General features: G+C 49.7%; 1 protein-coding gene across 3 annotated transcripts in view; it reads left to right on the forward strand.

The window, feature by feature from the left end:
* ARHGAP26 (Rho GTPase activating protein 26) overlaps positions 1-18832 on the forward strand; it is a 113471-nt gene that overhangs the window by 44520 nt on the left and 50119 nt on the right. For all 3 annotated transcript variants that reach the window (XM_027718573.2, XM_027718574.2, XM_027718575.2), the window contains exons 12-14: positions 8628-8664; positions 14340-14405; positions 15147-15221. In XM_027718573.2, coding sequence (XP_027574374.1) covers positions 8628-8664; positions 14340-14405; positions 15147-15221 — 178 coding nt within the window. The remainder of the gene's footprint in view (positions 1-8627; positions 8665-14339; positions 14406-15146; positions 15222-18832) is intronic.

Genomic DNA, 18832 nt, shown 5'->3' on the forward strand with positions numbered 1-18832 from the left:
AAAAATTAAAGTGAATGTTTCATTGTACAATGAGTTGCAAAACTGCCCTCTTCCTTTATTTCCTACTTTATTGGTTCTTACATTTGGTTTTAAGCAGTAATTTCCTGTCCTGCTGCAGCCCCACCACTGTCCGTGACCCAGGGGTTTTTCGTCTCCCAGCTGCAGCCCCAAGAGAAGGTCTGTCCTTTGAAACTCTGTTTTAATCATCTTATTTCTGTCCTTCTGGTCTCTCTGTTGTTCCACCCTTGATTTGCCATTTCTGGCAGATCCCTATGCGGAGCTGGGAAGCTGGGCTCTGGCAGGAGCAGGATTGTGATCAGGAACCTGAACCAGCAGGCAGCAGGCTCAGGCCACACCAGCGTGCAGGTGGACATGTCCCACGCTGTCCCTCAAACAGTGTTTGTTGGATGCCACATGGTAGAAATGCTACTCACGAGTGCTGTGCAGCTGCGAGTGCTGGGTACGTGCTGGGGTGAGTGATTTCCCAGAAAGGTTATTAGTTTTGTAGAATTTCAGGTTCTGTCTGGAAGGGGGTAAACATCCTGCTGCAGTTTTGGAGAGGGACAACCACCATTTAAGCCTCCGTCGGGCTGGCTCCCAGCTCCAGGGAGGAACCCTGTGCTGTGTCCCAGGGCTGCTCTGAGAAACCCTCTGCAGCCACCCTGGGCTCACAGGGGTCTCCCTGGGAGCAGAAGGATGGAATTGTGTCCCCTTTCTGCTGCCTTTCCCGGAGCCTCAGCCACGTGGCTGACCCAGGTGTCCCCCACCAACAGCTGTGCAAACGGGGGACTGAAAGTGGTCTCAGCTCAAGGACTGCACAGTGTTTAAACCAGCAGCCAGTGGTAGTTTAACCAGTGCTGGCACTAAGCCACCAGCGTTGTTCGGAACACCCGGGCAGTGTCAAACCTCTTTCACAGAGGAGGAGCGCCAGGCATGGCTGCGTTACAGTTATTTTAAAAATAAAGATGACACTGCCATTTAAAATTAGGCTGGTTTTGATGTGTTGAGAGCCTGTGTTTGTCAGCAGACGTTGGGAGGAGGAAGGGTGTGTGTGCTGGCTGGGGCTGGCTGGGCTCCAGGGCAGAGCTGCTGGAGGAGGATGTGCAAGTTGTTGCTCAAGCATCCTAGAAAACTTAGGGGAAGCTTAGACTAATAGAAGTTTTCAGTTTTAATCAGTCATTTGAGTGATCCCAACATGTTTGCTCTTCTGGACTTGCCTAAAAATGCTGCTCTGGGAAACTTTAGGCGCTTTAGTTATTCCAAAAATGTATTTTACTGAAGCAGTTGACCTTTAGCTGCGTTATTCTGAGGCTGCCATAGATCTGACATGCTCTGCTCTGTTGCTTCCACATAACCCCCAGAGTAGGTGCTGCTGGATTCCCTTTCTGCAGTTACGCATGGGAAGCTGACAGTTTGACCCAGGTAATTTTTTCCCTTAGTTTGACCCAGGTAATTGTTTCCTTGGGTGACAAACATGGTGGGTTATATAACTGAGCTGAGCTAAGCAGCCCAGCTGGCTGGCAGGGAGCCCGGCCGGCCTCGGCTCCGGAGGCCCTTGGGAATGCCTGCACTTGTAATAAAACGTGGGCTTGTTTTTAATTAGAACCATCCTTTAGTTCAGCTCCGAGAGACAGGAGAGCAAGACCCATGTAGAGGATTCAAGCCCCCAGATACTTCACTTCTGATAGACTTCTTTTCTTTGTCTTTTAATCAGGCCCAGAGTGTGAGTTATGAGCTGAAATTTATGTTGGAAGGAAGGAGGAGGAGACAGAAAGGGGGACACAAGGTGGGAGATGACTCTGACAGTGATGAACAGTAGGTTGAGAGGAAAGGAAGGAAGGAAGGAAGGAGCTGCCAGGGTCCCTGGCCACCCTCTTCCAAATGAACAGCCTCGTCTGAATGACATAAACCAGCATTTCACAGTGGGTTTCTGCTGCCCTGCCAAGTTCTCCACTTGGGAAGCAAGGCATATTTTTTCCTCCCCTGCCGCTGCAGGGAGGTTTGCAGGGATGTGGGCTGGGAGAGATCATACTCCTATCGGTATCCTTCTGGCTCGCAGAGCAAGGAAGGTTATTTCTAACCACAACACAGTGTAGTCTAGCTCTGAAAATCCTGCTTGTACTACAAAAACCTGGCTGTCGGACAAAAATAGAACAGGGTTGATAAGGCAGAGCCAGAAACAAGGGCTGATTTCATCAAGGTTGCCAGGTGTCCTGCTTTTAATAAGGAAATAGGCTTTTTGTACATGATCTGCCCTGCTTTGCTGGGATCCTGCTACTGGGCTGTGTCCCAACGCAGCATCTCTGCAGTGCTGTGCCAAGCGCGGGTGTCAGGTGCAGAGGATCCTGGCGTGGCACATACCTGTGCCATCTCACTCTTCTCTTCTCCTTTATTCCTTTCTATCTTTCCTCTTTCCTCTTCCCTGTTGCTGCGGGGACAGGATATGGGGTGTCCTCCCCTCCCCAGGCTTGTTTATGCCATCCTCTGAAGGTCTCCCTGGGTGGTCAGAGGCTCTGGCCCCACTCTGGGCATCCCTGTGTGCACCATGGATATGGCTCTCTATGGGATATGCTCTGGAGTGCGGGGACACGATCAGGTGCATCGCTGGTGTCCGAGTGAGGAAGACATTAAGAGGAAAGATTTGTTCCAAGTGGATCTTCTGTTGTAGGGCAATTAACAGGTGGGAAAAGGGATGTATGAGAGTTCCATCCCGTGTTTCCCAATGCTGGGCTGAGTGAAGCCTTGTGCAGGGGCTCTGCTGGAGCTCCAGGGTACTTGGGGTGCTGTGGACACCCCCCAGCACCAGCTGAGTCAGGCAGAATGGCTGGACACCAACCTGGTTTTCAGCCCATTTTCCCTTTTCTTTTATGAAAGGGTTACAAAACACCCACATGGAATGTCTGTGCTACTCCTGCCCGTATCTTCCCAACCCATCCCAGGTGGCTGGGGAGCCACTTGGGCTACCAAATCTGAGAGAATATCTATTTATACCCTTTTGGCTTGTGCATCTTCTGAGCTGAAAGTCGAAAGATTCGTTCCTGGTTGTTTTGAGGATTTCTGAATATGAATCACAAGGAAATTGCATAATACTGCAGCATTTCCTCCCATTGCTCTGGGCCTTGCAAACACTGTGCTTCTCCAGGGAGACCAGGGAATTCTGGCAGGACTGGCCCCTTCTGATAGTCCAAATGGAAAGTCTGGGTTGAAGGGAAGGTCCCGGCACAAGTGAAAGAAGTGTGAGGTCGAATCTTCCACTCCAGGGTATAGTGCTTGAAATCCTTCTCAGACGGAGGTTTCACTCCCTCCAAACCAGGTCTGCTGGCCTCTTGGTCTCCAAGGCTTTCCTTAAATCCCTGTTCCCTCTGAGAAACTGGACAATTCTTTCCTCTAGATTTTAGCCATTGTGCAGAATTTCACGCTGATGTTGGAACCTGAAGGATTTTTGGAACTCTGCTAAACACTGTGCAACCTCCAAGGGATGCAGCTTAGGTTGGGCCATTTTGGATTTTAAATTTTAAATGAGAACTTGCTTTTTGTATGAAATATGTGTTCACAGAAAGTTCATGGCACCCCTACAAGTGCCTTAAGAGAACACAGTCTGTGTCTTGTGGAGGTAAATGGACACCATGGGCAACAGTGTGACCCCTGAAATGAGGAAATAAACATTAAATTACCTAACATCATCTTTTCGTAGTTCCCCTTCCAACCCCCAGCTACTTCCTTTTCCTTTTCTTTTCCCACAATCCAGTTTCATCCCAAACCACCCGCACACCCATTTGCCCTTTGCACACTCCCATGTGCGATTTATTTAGGATCAGGTTGGAAAACTGATGGATCAGATTCTTCTTGGTTTATTTGTGGACAAGCAGAAAGTGCCATCAGATGATGAATAGTGGCTGTAGGACTATTTTAGGCTCTGGATGGTGGGCATCAGTGCCCATGGAAGTATTTTAGGCTTTGTGTGGTCGCTGTTGGTGTCTATAGAGTATTTTAGGCTCTGGATGGTGTCTCTAGAGGTGTTTTAGGCTCCTGATGGTGACTGTCAGTGGCTGTGAGGGTATTTTAAGCTCTGAATGATGGCTCCTAGAGCATTTCTGATTAGGAAAATCCACAGCTGATGTTTGAGTTACCCACAACTCCAGTGTTGTGTGTATGTGTGGTAATGGCAGGACTGAATTTGGAGGGGGCAGGAGCAGATGCAGTGTCTGCATTGCTGTCTCTGCCCAGACTTTGGTGCACATGAAACTGGGGATGTTGACTGAGGAGCAAGCACTCGGCTGTGGCTGTAGGTGGATGTGAGTGAGTTACCCTCTGGCTCAAATCACAGGCTCCGAGGGAGCAGGATGGCTGGTGGTGCTTCCCAGGCTATATGTTCCTCTAGCACACCTTTGAACATTGCAGACCTCTTAATCATCCCTATAAAACCATTTCCTCATTTTATAGGAAGTGTATATTTGGTGAAATAATCTCACCAAAGGAAATAACTTGTTCTTTGATGAATTATCTTAAATATCAAGTTCATAACTGAGCATAGTGCAAGTGTCAAAGTAGTCATGAGTTGCCACTGCTGTTGTGCTCTTATAAAATTTATCCTTCTGGATTACTTAGAGATGCATCTTAGAATTTTTCAATAATAGCTCATAAAGGCCTTGTTTAAGCCTCCAAACAGCAGTGATCCTACAGGAATGAAACAGCAGTAGCTTCTTCTGATAAAGTGATACAATCTGGTTTTGTTCAGGATATTTGGCCATCTACAGTATGCATTTAGGAAACTAAATTCAAGTCATCAAGGTCTGCAGATTTTTCACTAGGTTAATATATATTTTTTCTATACACATCACTTCTGAAACTGCCTAGTAAAGATATTTTGGCTCTGAAGATACACTCAAATGGGAATAATTAGTGAGAGGGTGATGTTAAAGCATCGCAGTGCTGCAGGGCAGGGATTTGTCTGCACGTTAGTCACTAGCCCCAGTTCTGAGTTTTATAACCCAGCCTGTTCCCACACGTGTCTGTGGGACATGGGCCCTTCACCTCTGAGTGATGTTCTTTCCCTCAGATTTCCCACCCTTTGTCCTTGACTAATACTGAAAAGTGAAAGAAGCTTTTTATTCCACTGCAAGCTTCCTGGGTTTAGGTCTGTTTTCTCCAAAGTGTGTTAACAACAGGAAAACAGTGTGTGGGTATAAAAATACACTTATTTAATGGTATTTTATTGTCTGGCTTGACGCTGGGTGATGTGTGTGTCTGCAGAGCTCCTGCCTGGCCTTTTCCTGTCCTTGGCAGCCCTCCCACGTTGGGTGTTTGTTGGGTGCTGTCACCCTGTGAGGTGTCACCGTGCCATCCCTTCGCGTTCACCTGGCATGAGCGTTGGAGCCCCATGTCCCGGTGCTGTATCCTGTGTGAGGCAGCCCACAGCCAACATGAGCATGGGAATTGCATGCAGACATGCAAGAGAGAGAGGATGTTGGGTGGGAAAAAAATCAAATCCAGCCCTTGGCAGTTGTTTGGAAGAGGGTCCAGAAGAGGTTTTCGAGGACCATGTGTTCCCGGCTGGGTGCCCATCTCTCCTGGGACAAGAGGTGCCGCAGGCCCAGTCTTGGTGCTGCGTGTGTAGTGTAGGGAATAGAAGGAACCTCTTTAAAATTCCACACCCTTCTGCAGGGGGAGGTTGGTCCATCAGCTGACTGTCTTATATGTGAGGCTTAATCTTCAGAAGCATCCTCGTGCTTTAAGCCTGTGCTGTAAGTATGTTATCAGAGCTGTTTTGGAAAGAATAGAATATTAACATCCCGAGAGCCAAGCTGGGCAGGAGCCCAAGGGGTTGTCAAGGGGGCAGATGTGACCCTTGGGGCACTGGACAAGCCTCACTCTTGGACTTCTTCTTGGACCTCTTACACAGCAGCCCCTTCCTCAAACTTGGAAACTTTATCTTATCCTGAAAAATTGCTCTCCAAAAGATTTGAGGCAGTATAGGAAAAGTATTTATTTTAAAAAGTAATGCTTTTCTTGGAAAACAAAAGGATATTGCAGATTTGGGGCTGGTTTAAAACCCTGATGATGTAGAGTAGTGTTAATGGATTAACATAGATGATGGATTAAAGGTTTGTCCTCAATAAGATGGATATAGGATCACAGTATCTCCTTGTTTTATGGTTGCACTTGACCTCTGCATGAAAATTCCCTCTCGTTGTGTGCGCACTTTGCAATTAATGGCATAAGCATGTTGTTTCCTTACCTGCCCTTTTCCCTTGTTTTAGGAGCAGTCTCTGGTGATTAACAATCTCTATTGTTTCATGGATCCAAACTGGAACAGCGAATGTGCAGGGTGATGATCTCCCTGTATCTGATGTGCTGTGCACCATGACTCGAGCAGGATGGTTTGGGCTGGAAGGGACCTTAAAGCTCTTCTCATTCCACCCCCTGCCATATGCAAGGGCATCTTCCACTAGACTAGATTGCTCCAAGCCCCATCCTTCACTGTATATAGTGTTACCTGTATGTCTGGGGTGAACCAGGGCACAAAGCCCGCTTGTGATCCCAAGGAGGGATCATGTGTCTCCAAACCTTTGAGTAGAGTCACCTCAGGCTTTGTCCCTGGTCCCTTCAACAGAGGCTGGAGAGAAAAACCTCCTTAGGGAAGGCTGACACCACGGCTGGGGCTGCTGGGCAGTACCATGGGCAGGGGAACCAACGAGTGGTTTCCTTCCCTCTTTTCACATATTTTATTTTCTCGATATAAACACTGTTCCTAGAGGAAAACTCACATGCTGACTGCAGCTGGTTTTGCTGCTGAATCATCCCCCGCTTGCCAGATGTGGCCTGATGGATTTTCTCCTGCAATTAATTGTCTCTACTTGGTCTTGCATTGCATAGCCAAGTGCCCTGAGAGGGAGGGAGGGGAAAGGTGTTCCTTGGAACTATCCTAGGAATTAGTGTTGAAGGGTCGGTCTCTGCCCAAACCCCTGGTTTTGAGCTATTCCATTAGATTTGTGCTTCCCAGAGCGTGTCCTGGGTGGCAGATCTGATCCAAGGTGTCCTGCTGCCCTCTGGCTGGTGCCCAGACAGGCAGGAGAGCACAGGAATAGCCTGCGTTTGAGTGACCTGCGAGGAAAGAATCTGTTTATGTGCCCAAATGGTGACATGCTGTGTGACACACAGCCTTTTTGGGGTGTTTTTGGTTTGGGTGGTGGGGGTGTTGGGCTGATTTTGGGGCACCATGGTGAGCTCTGCTGTGGTGAACAGCGCGTGCCCGGCTGCCGCTGGCACTGAACCTTTGAGGACACCACAGTCAGCTTCCCAGCCTCATCCTTCTGCTGGAGTTCCTAGGGGAGATCCCAGCAGCAGGGACACTGCTTGGAGCACAGACCCTCCCATCTTCAGTGTTAGTATCAGGGATTGGGATCCCGTGGAGGGAATGCCGAGCCTGCAGCCCGGCGCCCCTCCCGTCCCCGCTGCCGAGGCTGTGCGGCTGTTGCTGCCGGTGTGTTGCTGTCAACACGGCCTTTGGAAACGTTCCTTCCCCCCTGGCTATTTTGAGAGGAAGCATGTGATGCAGGCAGCTCCCTGTGCCGGGCTCCCTATGGAAGGGGGCTTCCAGCCCTGTTCCCAGCAGAGGAAGGGTGTGAGAGATGCAACTCCAACAGCCTGCATTGCTTTTTGTCCTGTCCTATGGATGGTGCAGCGGTCAGCTCCAGCTGGGATGCTGCTGGAGCTCTGGAGGGGGGGATATGTGTGTTCCTGTAGGGACTCTGAGTACTGAAGGATTATTTTAAACCATTTTACTCTGTTGAGCTGGAGAAATACAACCTGTCTAAGGCTGATCTTCTTACAGCTGCTCTTGGCATTATGCTGGGCTTTTAAACCGCCCTCACACCATGATTAAAACCTTCTGCCTGTGTTTTTCCCCTCTTAATTGTATCCACTGAAACATCACTTTCATCTCAAGTAGCCAGGCTGTAGTAGTGATCAGGATGGGAGAAGGAGCACTGATATTTGAAGGCTGGAGAGGCTTGGGATGGAGTCCGGCGGTGGCTCTGCTGCGGGCAGTGCTGGATGCATTGCCTCATCCTGCTGCACTTCATGTCCTCTCTAAGTTAATGACATTTCTTTTCCTCTCGTACTCTTTGCCTGACTCATTTGCTCAGGCTGTAAGTACCTGAAGAGGGTGGCTGCTTGCTCAGTGTCTGAGCTGCACCTACCAGAGATTCCTGTAATGCCCGTAAGGGAATTGCCTGCTTTGCTCCAAGGTTATATCCTTAATGTGTGTCTTTTAGAAGAGGAGTCATAGAATCATGGAATAGTTTGGCTTGGATGGGATCTTTAAAGGTCATCTAGTCCAACCCCACCTTCATTTTGTTTAAACAGCCCTGTAGTTCTGGTTTTACCTGGTCCATCCCATTTGCATTCTCTTGTTGTAAGTCCTATCCTAGTTATTATTTTATGACAATTCCAGAGCTGCGGCCTTTGGGTGCAGAAAGTCATGGTGCTCTTTGGGGACCTCGTTGCTGGGGGAGGTGGAGGCAGGTCCTGGCAGCAGACACCATTGGGGTGACACCAGGCGTGTCAGCAGGCCCTTCCCAGCTGGAGCCCAGGTCCTCATAATACTTTCCTCTTGTGTTTTCCAGGTGTACAACTCGAACAAGGACAACCAGAGCGAAGGCAGTAAGTATTTCTTCTCAAGCCTGACCCCTGAGAGGTGACTGAGCTGTGTGGGGAGTCAGCAGGAGAAGCTGGTGACACTGGGCTGTACTGGGCTCCCCTGGGCCAGGGGGTGACAAGAATTGGCATGGGGACCACAGGGTGGCCCAAGGAAAACTGTGTCTGGCACCCAGCAGGGACCAGGGGCAGAAACCTGATGGTGGGACCTGGGGCCATGGAGAGCAATGTGAGGCAGTTCCCTCTCCCCCTTGGGATGTGTCCCCTCCTGCCCCAAACTGTGGTGTCTCAAGGGCAGTGCAGGGGTGCTGGTGGCCTTGGGACCTGCTCCTGATGCTCAGCAGAGGGTTCAGGTGGCACCTGGGACCAACCAGCTTTCCTTTCTGAGCCAGAATGTACAGTGTGAATGTGCCTTTCCAGAGGGGAATTGGAGCACAAATACAGGAGTGAGGAGGTCCTGTCTCATCAGGATTGACAACAAGAGCCCTTAAAAATAAAAAAGCTGTTTTTATTGTAGTTCAGGCAATCAAAGCCTTGAGTCAAGAAAGCACTTGTTTTTCTTCTTAGAGGAACAGTCGCACCTGGTCCTGCCTCTTATGTCCTGTGTTTTAAAACCCTTAATTGAGCCATTTCCCAGTAGGTTTGATTTGCCATAATTGCAATACTCCAACCCTCAGTCCCTTCCCTCCTTCCCTCAAATCCGGTCACGCGGTGGCCTGGGCTGACGGTCAGTACATGGTTCATTTTTGTGCTGCCTCAGACACAGCATTTTCATCTTGAGCCGAAGCATTTTTCTCACAGTAATTGGTATAATTTGCAGCTAATGTTCCTCACACGCATTTCAGCCCTTGCACAAAGCAGTCTCTTCCCCCTCTCTGCCATGGTTTTTTGTTCCCTTTGGTCCTCCCTGGCATCAGCTGCACATCCATCCTTTCCTCTATGTGTTCCACCTGGCTCTGTGCATCGCAGGTCATCCTTGCAGAGCTCAGTGCTGTGCCTCACACTCAGGAAGGGCAGCATGGCCAATGCCCTGTGGGGTAGGAACTCTGCTAGAACAGCTCATCTTGTCTCAGTTTTCCAGAGGGGCAAAAGAGGTTTTTGAGACACAGAGACCAGGACTGGCTCAGCTGCATCCTACCTGGGCGTGAGCTGTCACCGCTCTGTGTTCCCTGCACACAGCCCCTGGCTCTGCCAGGACTGTACCTGGTGATTTGGCTTAAGAGACCATTTTGATGGTCTATCTTAAAAGTGAGAAGGATCTTCCCTATCTGCTCCACAGACTGTCCTTCCTGGCTCTGGAAGAGGGTTGGAACCCTTGGCTGTGTACATAACAATGCTTCTGAACCCTCCAGTTGGGCTAGGCTGGTGTGGTCAGAGATCTGAACTGCCTCAGCCCTCATTAAATCCGTGTCTTGGATCTCTGCTTGCCTCACCAGCCACTCTAAAATTGATTCAGGGGCTGGCTTTCTGCCAGCAGCCCTTGATACAGGAGCTTCCTATAAGGACTTGAAATGAGTGCAGTGATTGAGTGGGTCCGGATGCAATTCCTGACCCTGGAAACCTCTATACCTCTGCTTCCTGCTTGTACTTATGGGAGCATGACAGCACCTCGCAGTGCTGTAGTGGCACTTTTTGGCCACTGTCTAAATTTACAGAGCTTTTGGTTTTACATCCTGCTGAGTGGCCAGATGGCCATCGGCCCACAGGTGATTTATCTTAATCTGCTTTGGGAGGGGGGAGAAAGCCATGCTGAAGGGGTGAGTGGGTGTCACTGAACTGCGCGAGCTAGGAGGATTTAGATGCACTAGTTTGCAAACCAGAAGGACTTGCCCTGCTCTGTGGAAACAAATCCTCCAGGCCATTTGTGCTTATTGCATGGAACAGCACAGAAGAACTCCTTTCCCTTCTCTCCCCATTTCCCTCTCCTTTTTCCCCTTCCACTTGGTTCCCCATTAGTTGAGGACCCCATCAAAACTTGTCTTTATTTTCACAAGCTCTTCACATACCTTGAGACCCTTGGCTGCCCTGTCTGCTGTGCCCTTATCTGTGTGGATCTGGCCACCCCAGCAGGCACAGTCACGGAATCTCAGAATGGTTTGGGTTGGAAGGGACATTTAAAGGTCATTTAGTCCAGCCCCCTGCCAAGGGCATGGGCACCTTCCACTAGAGCAGATTGCTCCAAGCTCTGTCCAACCTGGCCTTGAACACTTCCAGAGATGGGGCAGCCACGGCTTCTCTGGGCAACCTGTGCCAGGGCCTCACCACCCTCATTGTAAAAAACTTCTTCCTTTTATCTAACCTAAATTAACCCTCAATCTTCCTTTCCCAAACTTGGCAGCTCACTGGTAGTTTGAGACTTGAAAACTCATTTCTGGTAAGACTTGAAAACTCGTTTCTCTCTGGTCTCTGCTTCTTGGTTTCTCCCCACCTCTGTGGCTCTTATTTCCTTGAAGTCTTTGAAACAATTCAAACCAGTGGTCATTTCATGGCACAGAAATGTGTGGTGGGGAGACAGAGGAGCTGCTTTGACCTTGCACTGCCACGACCGACACACAGCTGGAGCCAGCCAAGCTGCACAGAGCTGATTCAGTCCTGCCCCCTTCCTGATGCTCTGATATGCCACATCAGCGTAAAGTAAAGGAATTAATGGATTAAATAGAAATAATCTGCTAGGCAAAAATAGAATGGGATGAGACCAACTCACTAGCACTAGAGATGTGATGCTGCTTGAAGGTCAGATGGGTGTGGGGGTGTGTCTGGGCAGCAGCTGCAATACAGGTGATGTGTATCACTCCTGCCAATGTAAAATGTTACTGTGATAGATTAATTACAGCCTGGGTAGTGCATCTCCTTGGCACGGGAATGCTGCTGCTGTAGGAAGAGCCTGGAGCTGAGTCTCACATCCTTCCCTGTGGAAGGAGAGCCTTAAAGGGAGCTCTTTTACTTGCCCTTGGACAGGCAAACAGGGCCTGTTGGAAATTAGGGTTGTCCAGCCCTGGCTCAGGCTGCCCTGGGCAGTGATGGAGTCCCCATTCTGGGAGGGATTTAACAGATGTATGGATGTGGCCCTTGGGGACATGGTTTAGTGGTGGCCTTGGCAGTGCTGAGGCAACAGTTTGACTCTATGACCTTAGAGGGCTTTTCTAACCAAGATGATTCCATGATTCTGTGATGTGGACAGCAGTAGATCCAAATCTGCCTTTGATCTGGGCCGTTGCTGAACTGAATCATTGGGTAAATGACTGAGATAAAGAGCGACTGCTCTGTGAGAGGGGAAATCAAGCTTTTACAATGCTCATTAAAAGTTAAATTTAAGGATGAATAAAGGCACTTTGGATATTTAATCAGATATTATTTCTGGATGTAACTACTGCAAATAAATCCCCGACCTTTCCTGATCCAGAGCTCAGCAATGAGTGGAAGAGCTTATTCATCTGCTTAGGGGGATTATTCCAGGTCCCTTCCATCTGGGGGGACTGCTGGGTTTCCTGCTCCTGCTATTGCTGCAGGGAGGTGGGATCCCAGCCCTGCTTGGCCATGGGGCAGTTGGCTCTGCAGGGTTATAGAATCATGGAATCAGAGAATGGTTTGGGTTGGGAGGGACCTTAAAGCTCATCTCGTTCCGCTCCCTGCCATGGGCAGGGATACCTTCCACTAGACCAAGTTTCTCCAAGCTCTGTCCAACCTGGCCTTGGGGGTTGGAGTTGTCTTTTGCTCAAGTCCAGACATGTGAGGGACAAAAGGAAAATTGTTGTTTTATGAAATTGTTGACACTTCCATAAACCAGGCACTTCAGAGAGCCTGAAACAGTGATCTGTGTTGGCTGGACAGCACCATGCAGGGACACCCAAAGGTCAGGGTCATATCAGTGCCAAGCCAAGGCTGATCAGACCTGCTGAACCAGGTTTGCTGGTACAAGAGTGTTTCCACACTGTGGTTTTGTGCTTCTCAGGTACCCTTGTACCTGAGTGATCTGAGTTATGGCAGCTGTGCCCTGCTGATGCAGAAGGCACGTTGGTTTTATGCTGCATCTGTGTTTGGGGAGTGGTGCTTGGAGCCCTCCAGGTGCCCAGGAAAGGGCACTGCAGCTTCTGGATATCCACACGTCCTATGGCACAGGCATCCTGCAGCTTGTGTGCTTATGTTGGCTCGGCACGAAAGCCTGCTTGCCCAGAAAAACACAACAGAGCTGTTTTACTTTGCACTGTTTTGGGTCCTTGTGCCATTCATCAGACAAAGAACACCCCCAGCAGAGAACTCAAAACAAGGGATTAGGAAGGGACTGCTCCATGACACCGTGAGCTGGCAGCTGGTCATGGAGCAGCAGTGGATCCATGTGTGAATAACAGTGTGAGCAGGGGGAATGCAAAGGAGGGAAGTTGCACGTGCCTTTCTGTGAGGGCACTGCCAGCCCTGGGCACTGGTCCCTTTCTGCCCTGCTCTCCATAGAATGAGTTGTGTCTCTCACAACACGGCATTCTCTGGAGTCTGGAGCCCAGGGAAGCTTTGCACACTGTGGGTCTCCTTCCTATGGAAGGTTTCCCAAACCTTTCTGTAGGAAGGAAGTAATTTTCCATAACAAATAGCTGTGTGCAGCGTTTTCCAGGCAGTGGTGGAAAGCTGTCTGTGGGATGAATTTTTCCAGCAGGTGTTTGGATCCGTGTACAATTAATTCCTTGAAATTAAAAGTGAAAACCTGCATTGGCACGAATGAGTAGAGTTGTACATCCCATTAACTCCAATGTTTTAGCTCTCAGTCTCAGGCAGAGTCAGCTGCCTTCGGGACACCCTAATTTGCTCCAAATAAATATTTCATTTGTGCTAATAAAAGAACCTGAACCGTGCACATCTGTGCTGGGTGAGGCTGAGTGGGATGTGTGTGGTGGCTCACAGGACAATATTGTTCAGCTGGACTTTTGCCTTGCTGGGGGCAGGAGCGGCTGCCTGGGGTGTGCAGGAGTGGTTAGGGACAGTGCTGATGGGCACCTCAGGGGCAGTTCTCCTCCCACTGGGCATAGGAGGTGCTTCAGACAGAGATTTGACCCAAAATTTATTCCCGTCTCCCAGTTCCTAATGCTCTTCCACTGTCATGTGCTGTCAGCTCTCTCCTCTTCATGTGATGTTTTTACCTCCACGTTTTCTTAGAATCACAGAACTGTTTGGTTTGGATTGCTCTCCGGCACATGTGTGGCTTGGTTAGCTGGATGCAGAGCAGAAAGGATGTATAGGAATTCCCTGGGACTCATCAAGAACGCTGCCATTTTGGGGGATTTGTTGTGTCAAAAATATATGATTTCCTTTTTTTCAAGCAATCTGTTGTCAACTTTCCAGACAAGTTTGGGTTATCTCACCTTGATCCTAAAATAATTTTTGACCATCCACAGAGGTAGATGCCTGGCTGAGCCCAGGGCTCTGCTTCTCAGTGGGTGTGGAGGGGCTGGTTCAGAGGGATGTGAAGGCTGGAATGACAGTCAGCGTCTGTGCTTGCCTGAGTTACACCTGGTACAACCTGCTGTACTCAGGCTTTTCTGCCCTGAACACCTCATTTATCTCCTTCTCCTCCTCCCTGCCCCATCTGGGCAGTGGTGCAGCATTGCTGGGGATGGCAGGGATTCAGGAGGAGCATTGTGCTCTGTCCCTCTGCCAGGTGTTCATCACTTCTCTCTTCTCTTCCCCTGCAGCTGCCCAGCTGGACAGTATCGGCTTCAGCATCATCAAGAAGTGCATCCATGCTGTGGAGACAAGAGGTAGGGCAGCTTTGGGGCAGCCCTGCAGCTGTTGGTAGTGGAGCAGTTGCTTTCCTGCTCTTTTCATGGACAAAAATGACTCATTAACCCTCAGATCCACATCAGATGAATGTGCTCCAGCCGATGCTGTTGCCGAGACACGTGTTGGCCCTGTGGTTGGACTCAGCAAACGTTGGGGCAGAGTTGGGCAGTAACACACTGGGTGTGCGAAAGAGGGGATGGGACCAAAGCCAGGGGTTCATTTGAGCATCCTTGCTGCAGGAACACTGCAAAGCACGTCCTCTCACGTGGGATAACAGAGTTGGGCATGGCAGTCCTTCCCCAAAGCCTCTTGTGAAAACTCCTTGTATACAGATAGGATTTTTGTGAGCCTCTTGGCCCTACATGAGGGAGTGCAGAAATGCAAAAGGCTCAGACCTCAACCTGAAGAATGTGGCACAGTAAAATTTTCCCAAACTTCCCTTGTTAAGTGCAGATCCTTCATGGGGCAAACTGTAGCTCCCCTGATGGCTGTGGGGAGGAGGAAAGGTGTCCTTAGATCCTTATTCCTGAGCTAATTGAATGTAACACTTTTATTACATGAAATCCTTGATATCAAACCCAAATTTTACCCTCTTCTATAATTTTTTATGTAATTGATGAGAAGGTTTCAGTGGCTTTGCTATTCGAGAAGCCAAAGAGATGAAAGAAATATTAGCAGCTCTTGTGACCTTCTCCTGATAAGCTCCTTGTTTTTCCTAGGGATCAATGAGCAGGGTCTCTACCGGATTGTTGGAGTAAACTCCAGAGTTCAAAAGCTGCTCAGTATATTAATGGGTGAGTATCTGGTATTTTGTTAAAGGCAAGCTGACTGTGCGGCTTTGAAGTCTTGCCAGCTGGGAGCAGAGGCTCTTGGTGGAGTCCCTAATTGTGGTGAATGTGCCCTTAGGACCATGTGCTGGTAGAGGCCGGGAGGTCCCTGGGCACCGTTGGCAGGTCAGAAGGTAGGACTCGTGTAGGACGTTGCTTTATGAGGTCTCTGGTGCAGTCACTGGTGTCCTGCTCATATGCACTCTTTGAGTTCTGGCAGCCTTCCCAAATGCAAAGCAAAATCTTCAAAGAAATAGCTGAAAGCTTTGGGTTTTCATCTCCTACCTGCCCCCCTGTTCCCAGCACACTTTGAAATTATTTTCTCGTGCGTGTTGCATGCTGCCTGTGACTCTTCTTGCTTTCCCTACAGACCTTCTTGTGCCTGTTTATCGCGGTCTTGCCCAGACCTTTTCAGCATGTGTTTCCCTTGTGCCTGAGGCATTGGACCTTGCAGGTTTGGATGCTCAGGAGAGAAAAGCTGCTGGATCACACTGTGACAGAACTTGGTGTTGACATTTTGGGGCTCCCAATGTGCAGCCCCCTGTGTCTGCCTAGCAGCCTCAGAGCCTCTCACCTCTCACAGGGTGTGATGGCCAGAGAGAAGGAGGTGTTTGCTCCCAGTGCATTCCTGTGGGCTGGATCTGAGCACTGGAATGTGTAGGAGCAAATAGGTCTGGTGTCAGAGAGCTGGTCTTTGTTCCTGAGGCAGGTCTGGGGCACCATGGCTGACTTTTCCTGGACTGGTTCCTTTTTTGGAAGTACTGTGTTTCCATCACCCACCATGGTGCAGAGCCCTGTGTTGGGTCGCACTTTTTGGGATATACTGGAGAATTGTTATCCTGACTCCCAGCCCAGTTCCATGTCAGCTACAGCCTGGGGGTTATCCTTGACCCAAAGAGGAACTCAGCCCTCCCTCTCTCTGCTCTGTTTGCTGCCCCTCCAGTATCACCTTCCCTGCTCCCTGTGCCCTTCCTGTGGTCCAGGCTGGTGCTGAGATTGGCTCAGGCTGTGTGGGACAAAACCATTTCAGCCCCTGGCCTTGCAGTTAGCATTTCCATCCCACAGCTGTAGCCCTAGGCAGTCTGTGTGTCTGTCCAGGCATGTCTTGGACACACAGTTGAAGAGAGAACACATCTGAGCTGGAACAGGGCAGCTGCCTCTCAGCCAGTCCTGTCTGGTGCTGCTCAGACTTGGCAAAACCACCTATGAAATTGTTGTGGGAATGGGGAAACAAATGCTTAATAATTTGTTAGCGCCCTATTAAATGTGTTTGTTACTCCTTGGGGGAAATAAGTGGCATTTCTGGTCTCTTTTGTCTTTCCCTTCACTTATTAGCATTCCTTTGCTAAAAGACTTCATTTTCCTTGCCCTCACAAAACTCCAGTGCTCCTTTCTCTCACAGGAGAGAAATGCACTCTCACAGTGCATTTCTCCTCACAGGAAGTTTTAATCTGTTATGTTTCACTTTAAACATCTTTTCCTTCTCCTTTTCCAGTTCCCCCTTCTTTTTACACCATTGAGGTGTTCACTGATCCAAGCCCATAGTGGCTGTTACTGCTGTCAACATGAACCTATGGAAAATTGGTAATCCAGGGGTGATTGGAGCAGAAGGGCACAGCACTAAATCCGGGCTCAGGGGACCTCTGCGTGCCAGCTTTGCTCTGGCATTTGGAAAGTTTGCTGCAGTCACGAGAGCTGGTGACTGATGCTTTTATTAGAGAAGTTTGGCACAGGCTGTGGGACACATGAAGGTGCCCTGTGGCCCCCCAGGTCCGACGGGGGAGCCAGCGCTCTCCCGTGGCACACGTTGGGCACGGTTGCTTTAGAGCATCAGATGAAGAGCATTGCTCTGGGGTGGGTGCTCAGGGGTGCAGCAGGTCCACAGGCAGGTCCTCTAGTGGTGCTTGTCGTGCTGCTGCGCCTCGTCCCGTGGGCTGGCAGAGCGATGGACCCCGAACTCTCCTCTAAGGGAGAAGAGTTGGTCTTGGTGAGTTCTGGGGCTGTGACAGATGGCAAAACTCACTTGGGTGAAGAGCTCTCTGGAGCTGGGAGGGATCCAGTTTTGGACGCCATCCAGCATCCATTATCTCCTCGGCGACTGAAGCCACTCAGCTGTCGACCTCGTGTCTCATAACACGGTGATATATTGCTGGTGGTTTTCCTTTGTCCTGGTGTGTCCTCGTTACTTGTTGGTGCTGGAAGCCCTGTTACAGGCGAGTGGAGGCTGGAAGCAGGACCCTCTTTGGGGATCCCCCGTGCCGTCAATCGTTGGGATGCTTTGCAAACCCACGACTCCATATCTTTCTCCAAATTGTGGGTGATCAAATCTTCATCAGCCCCAGTGTTTGGGCTGTCTGTGAAGTCAGTGTCACGCAGAAACATGCCCCTTGTCAAACCCCATCTGTTCTTGCTGCCCTCAGGGCTCCAATATCCTGCTGGCAGCAGCACCGCTCTGCTCGGACACTCCCGTTTGGATCCAGCCCTTGTGAACAGAGGAACCAAATTGTGCTTACAACATCAGGTTTCCCTTATATTTAGAAATGAATGTGGGCAGTGTTACTGCTTCACATACAGTTTAAATGGCAAAAAGATCAAGTTTCCCTGAGCTGGTGTCAGTGACACTGCTGGGAAGGGCTTTGGCATGAGGTGTCCCTGCAGGAGGTCGGTGCAGGGACTGTGGAGCACCAGCTCCCCATGGGCAGCAACTGGATCAGGGACAGCCCCAGCCTGTGGGTTTCAGGTTGGGGCAGCAGAGCTTGTCACAGTCTGATCCAGTGTGAAGCAGTGGGGGGGTGCTTCCAGGGGCAGGTCATCTCCCCAAGCCTTCACCAGCACCAGGTACCATCAAAATGAGGACAAAACCCAGCACCTAAGCAAACTTTTATAAGTGGGAGCTCTTGTAAAAGGATTTATTGTGGTAGTGTGTCAGAGGACAGTGGGGGCACCAGCAGGTCTGAATTCAGCCCTGGCATGAGTTACAGCATCTGATCTGCTCTTGCTCCTATTCCCTCTGGGCCATAAGGGCTGGGAGTGGGCTCCTTCATGCCCCTCACTGCTGGGATGAAACGTCCCTGTGACTGTTTTGGAAGTCTCTTGGTGAGAATTACAACTGGGTGATGAGGTAGTGCCCCAGGTAATTCCCCTCTCCCTGGAGAAATTCGTGAGAGATATCAGATCAGTGATTGGCAGCAAAAAGCAGCTCCAGGGTTAATGCTGACTTTGGGCTATGGGTGCTTTTCCAGCCCCTATCCCACATTGACCCCAGTTCCTGTGGAAGTGTGTCCTTGTGGGAGGCAGAGCTGCGGCTCTGGCTGCAGCATCGCTGCCTGGGGAGACAGATGCTGCAGCTGGAACCCACAGCGCTCACTTTTTGCAGACTCATAAATTTGAAGGTCAAGGGGAACTGATTAACTGCTCTGAGCCTTTTCATGGGACCGACTGTGGAATTTCACCTCGTGTGCCATGGTCCTGCCTAGAAACTGCTGGATGAGGTTTTGCAAAGACACACAGTCTGGACTTGTTTGTTCTGCTTCGGTTAAAAAGTTTTTTTTAAAAAAAGGTGGAACTTTTGGGGGGTT

Source organism: Pipra filicauda, unplaced genomic scaffold (genome assembly GCF_003945595.2).
Source record: "Pipra filicauda isolate LSUMZ 115617 unplaced genomic scaffold, ASM394559v2 scaffold3_size10097308_pilon, whole genome shotgun sequence".
NCBI classification, from domain to species: Eukaryota; Metazoa; Chordata; class Aves; order Passeriformes; family Pipridae; genus Pipra; species Pipra filicauda.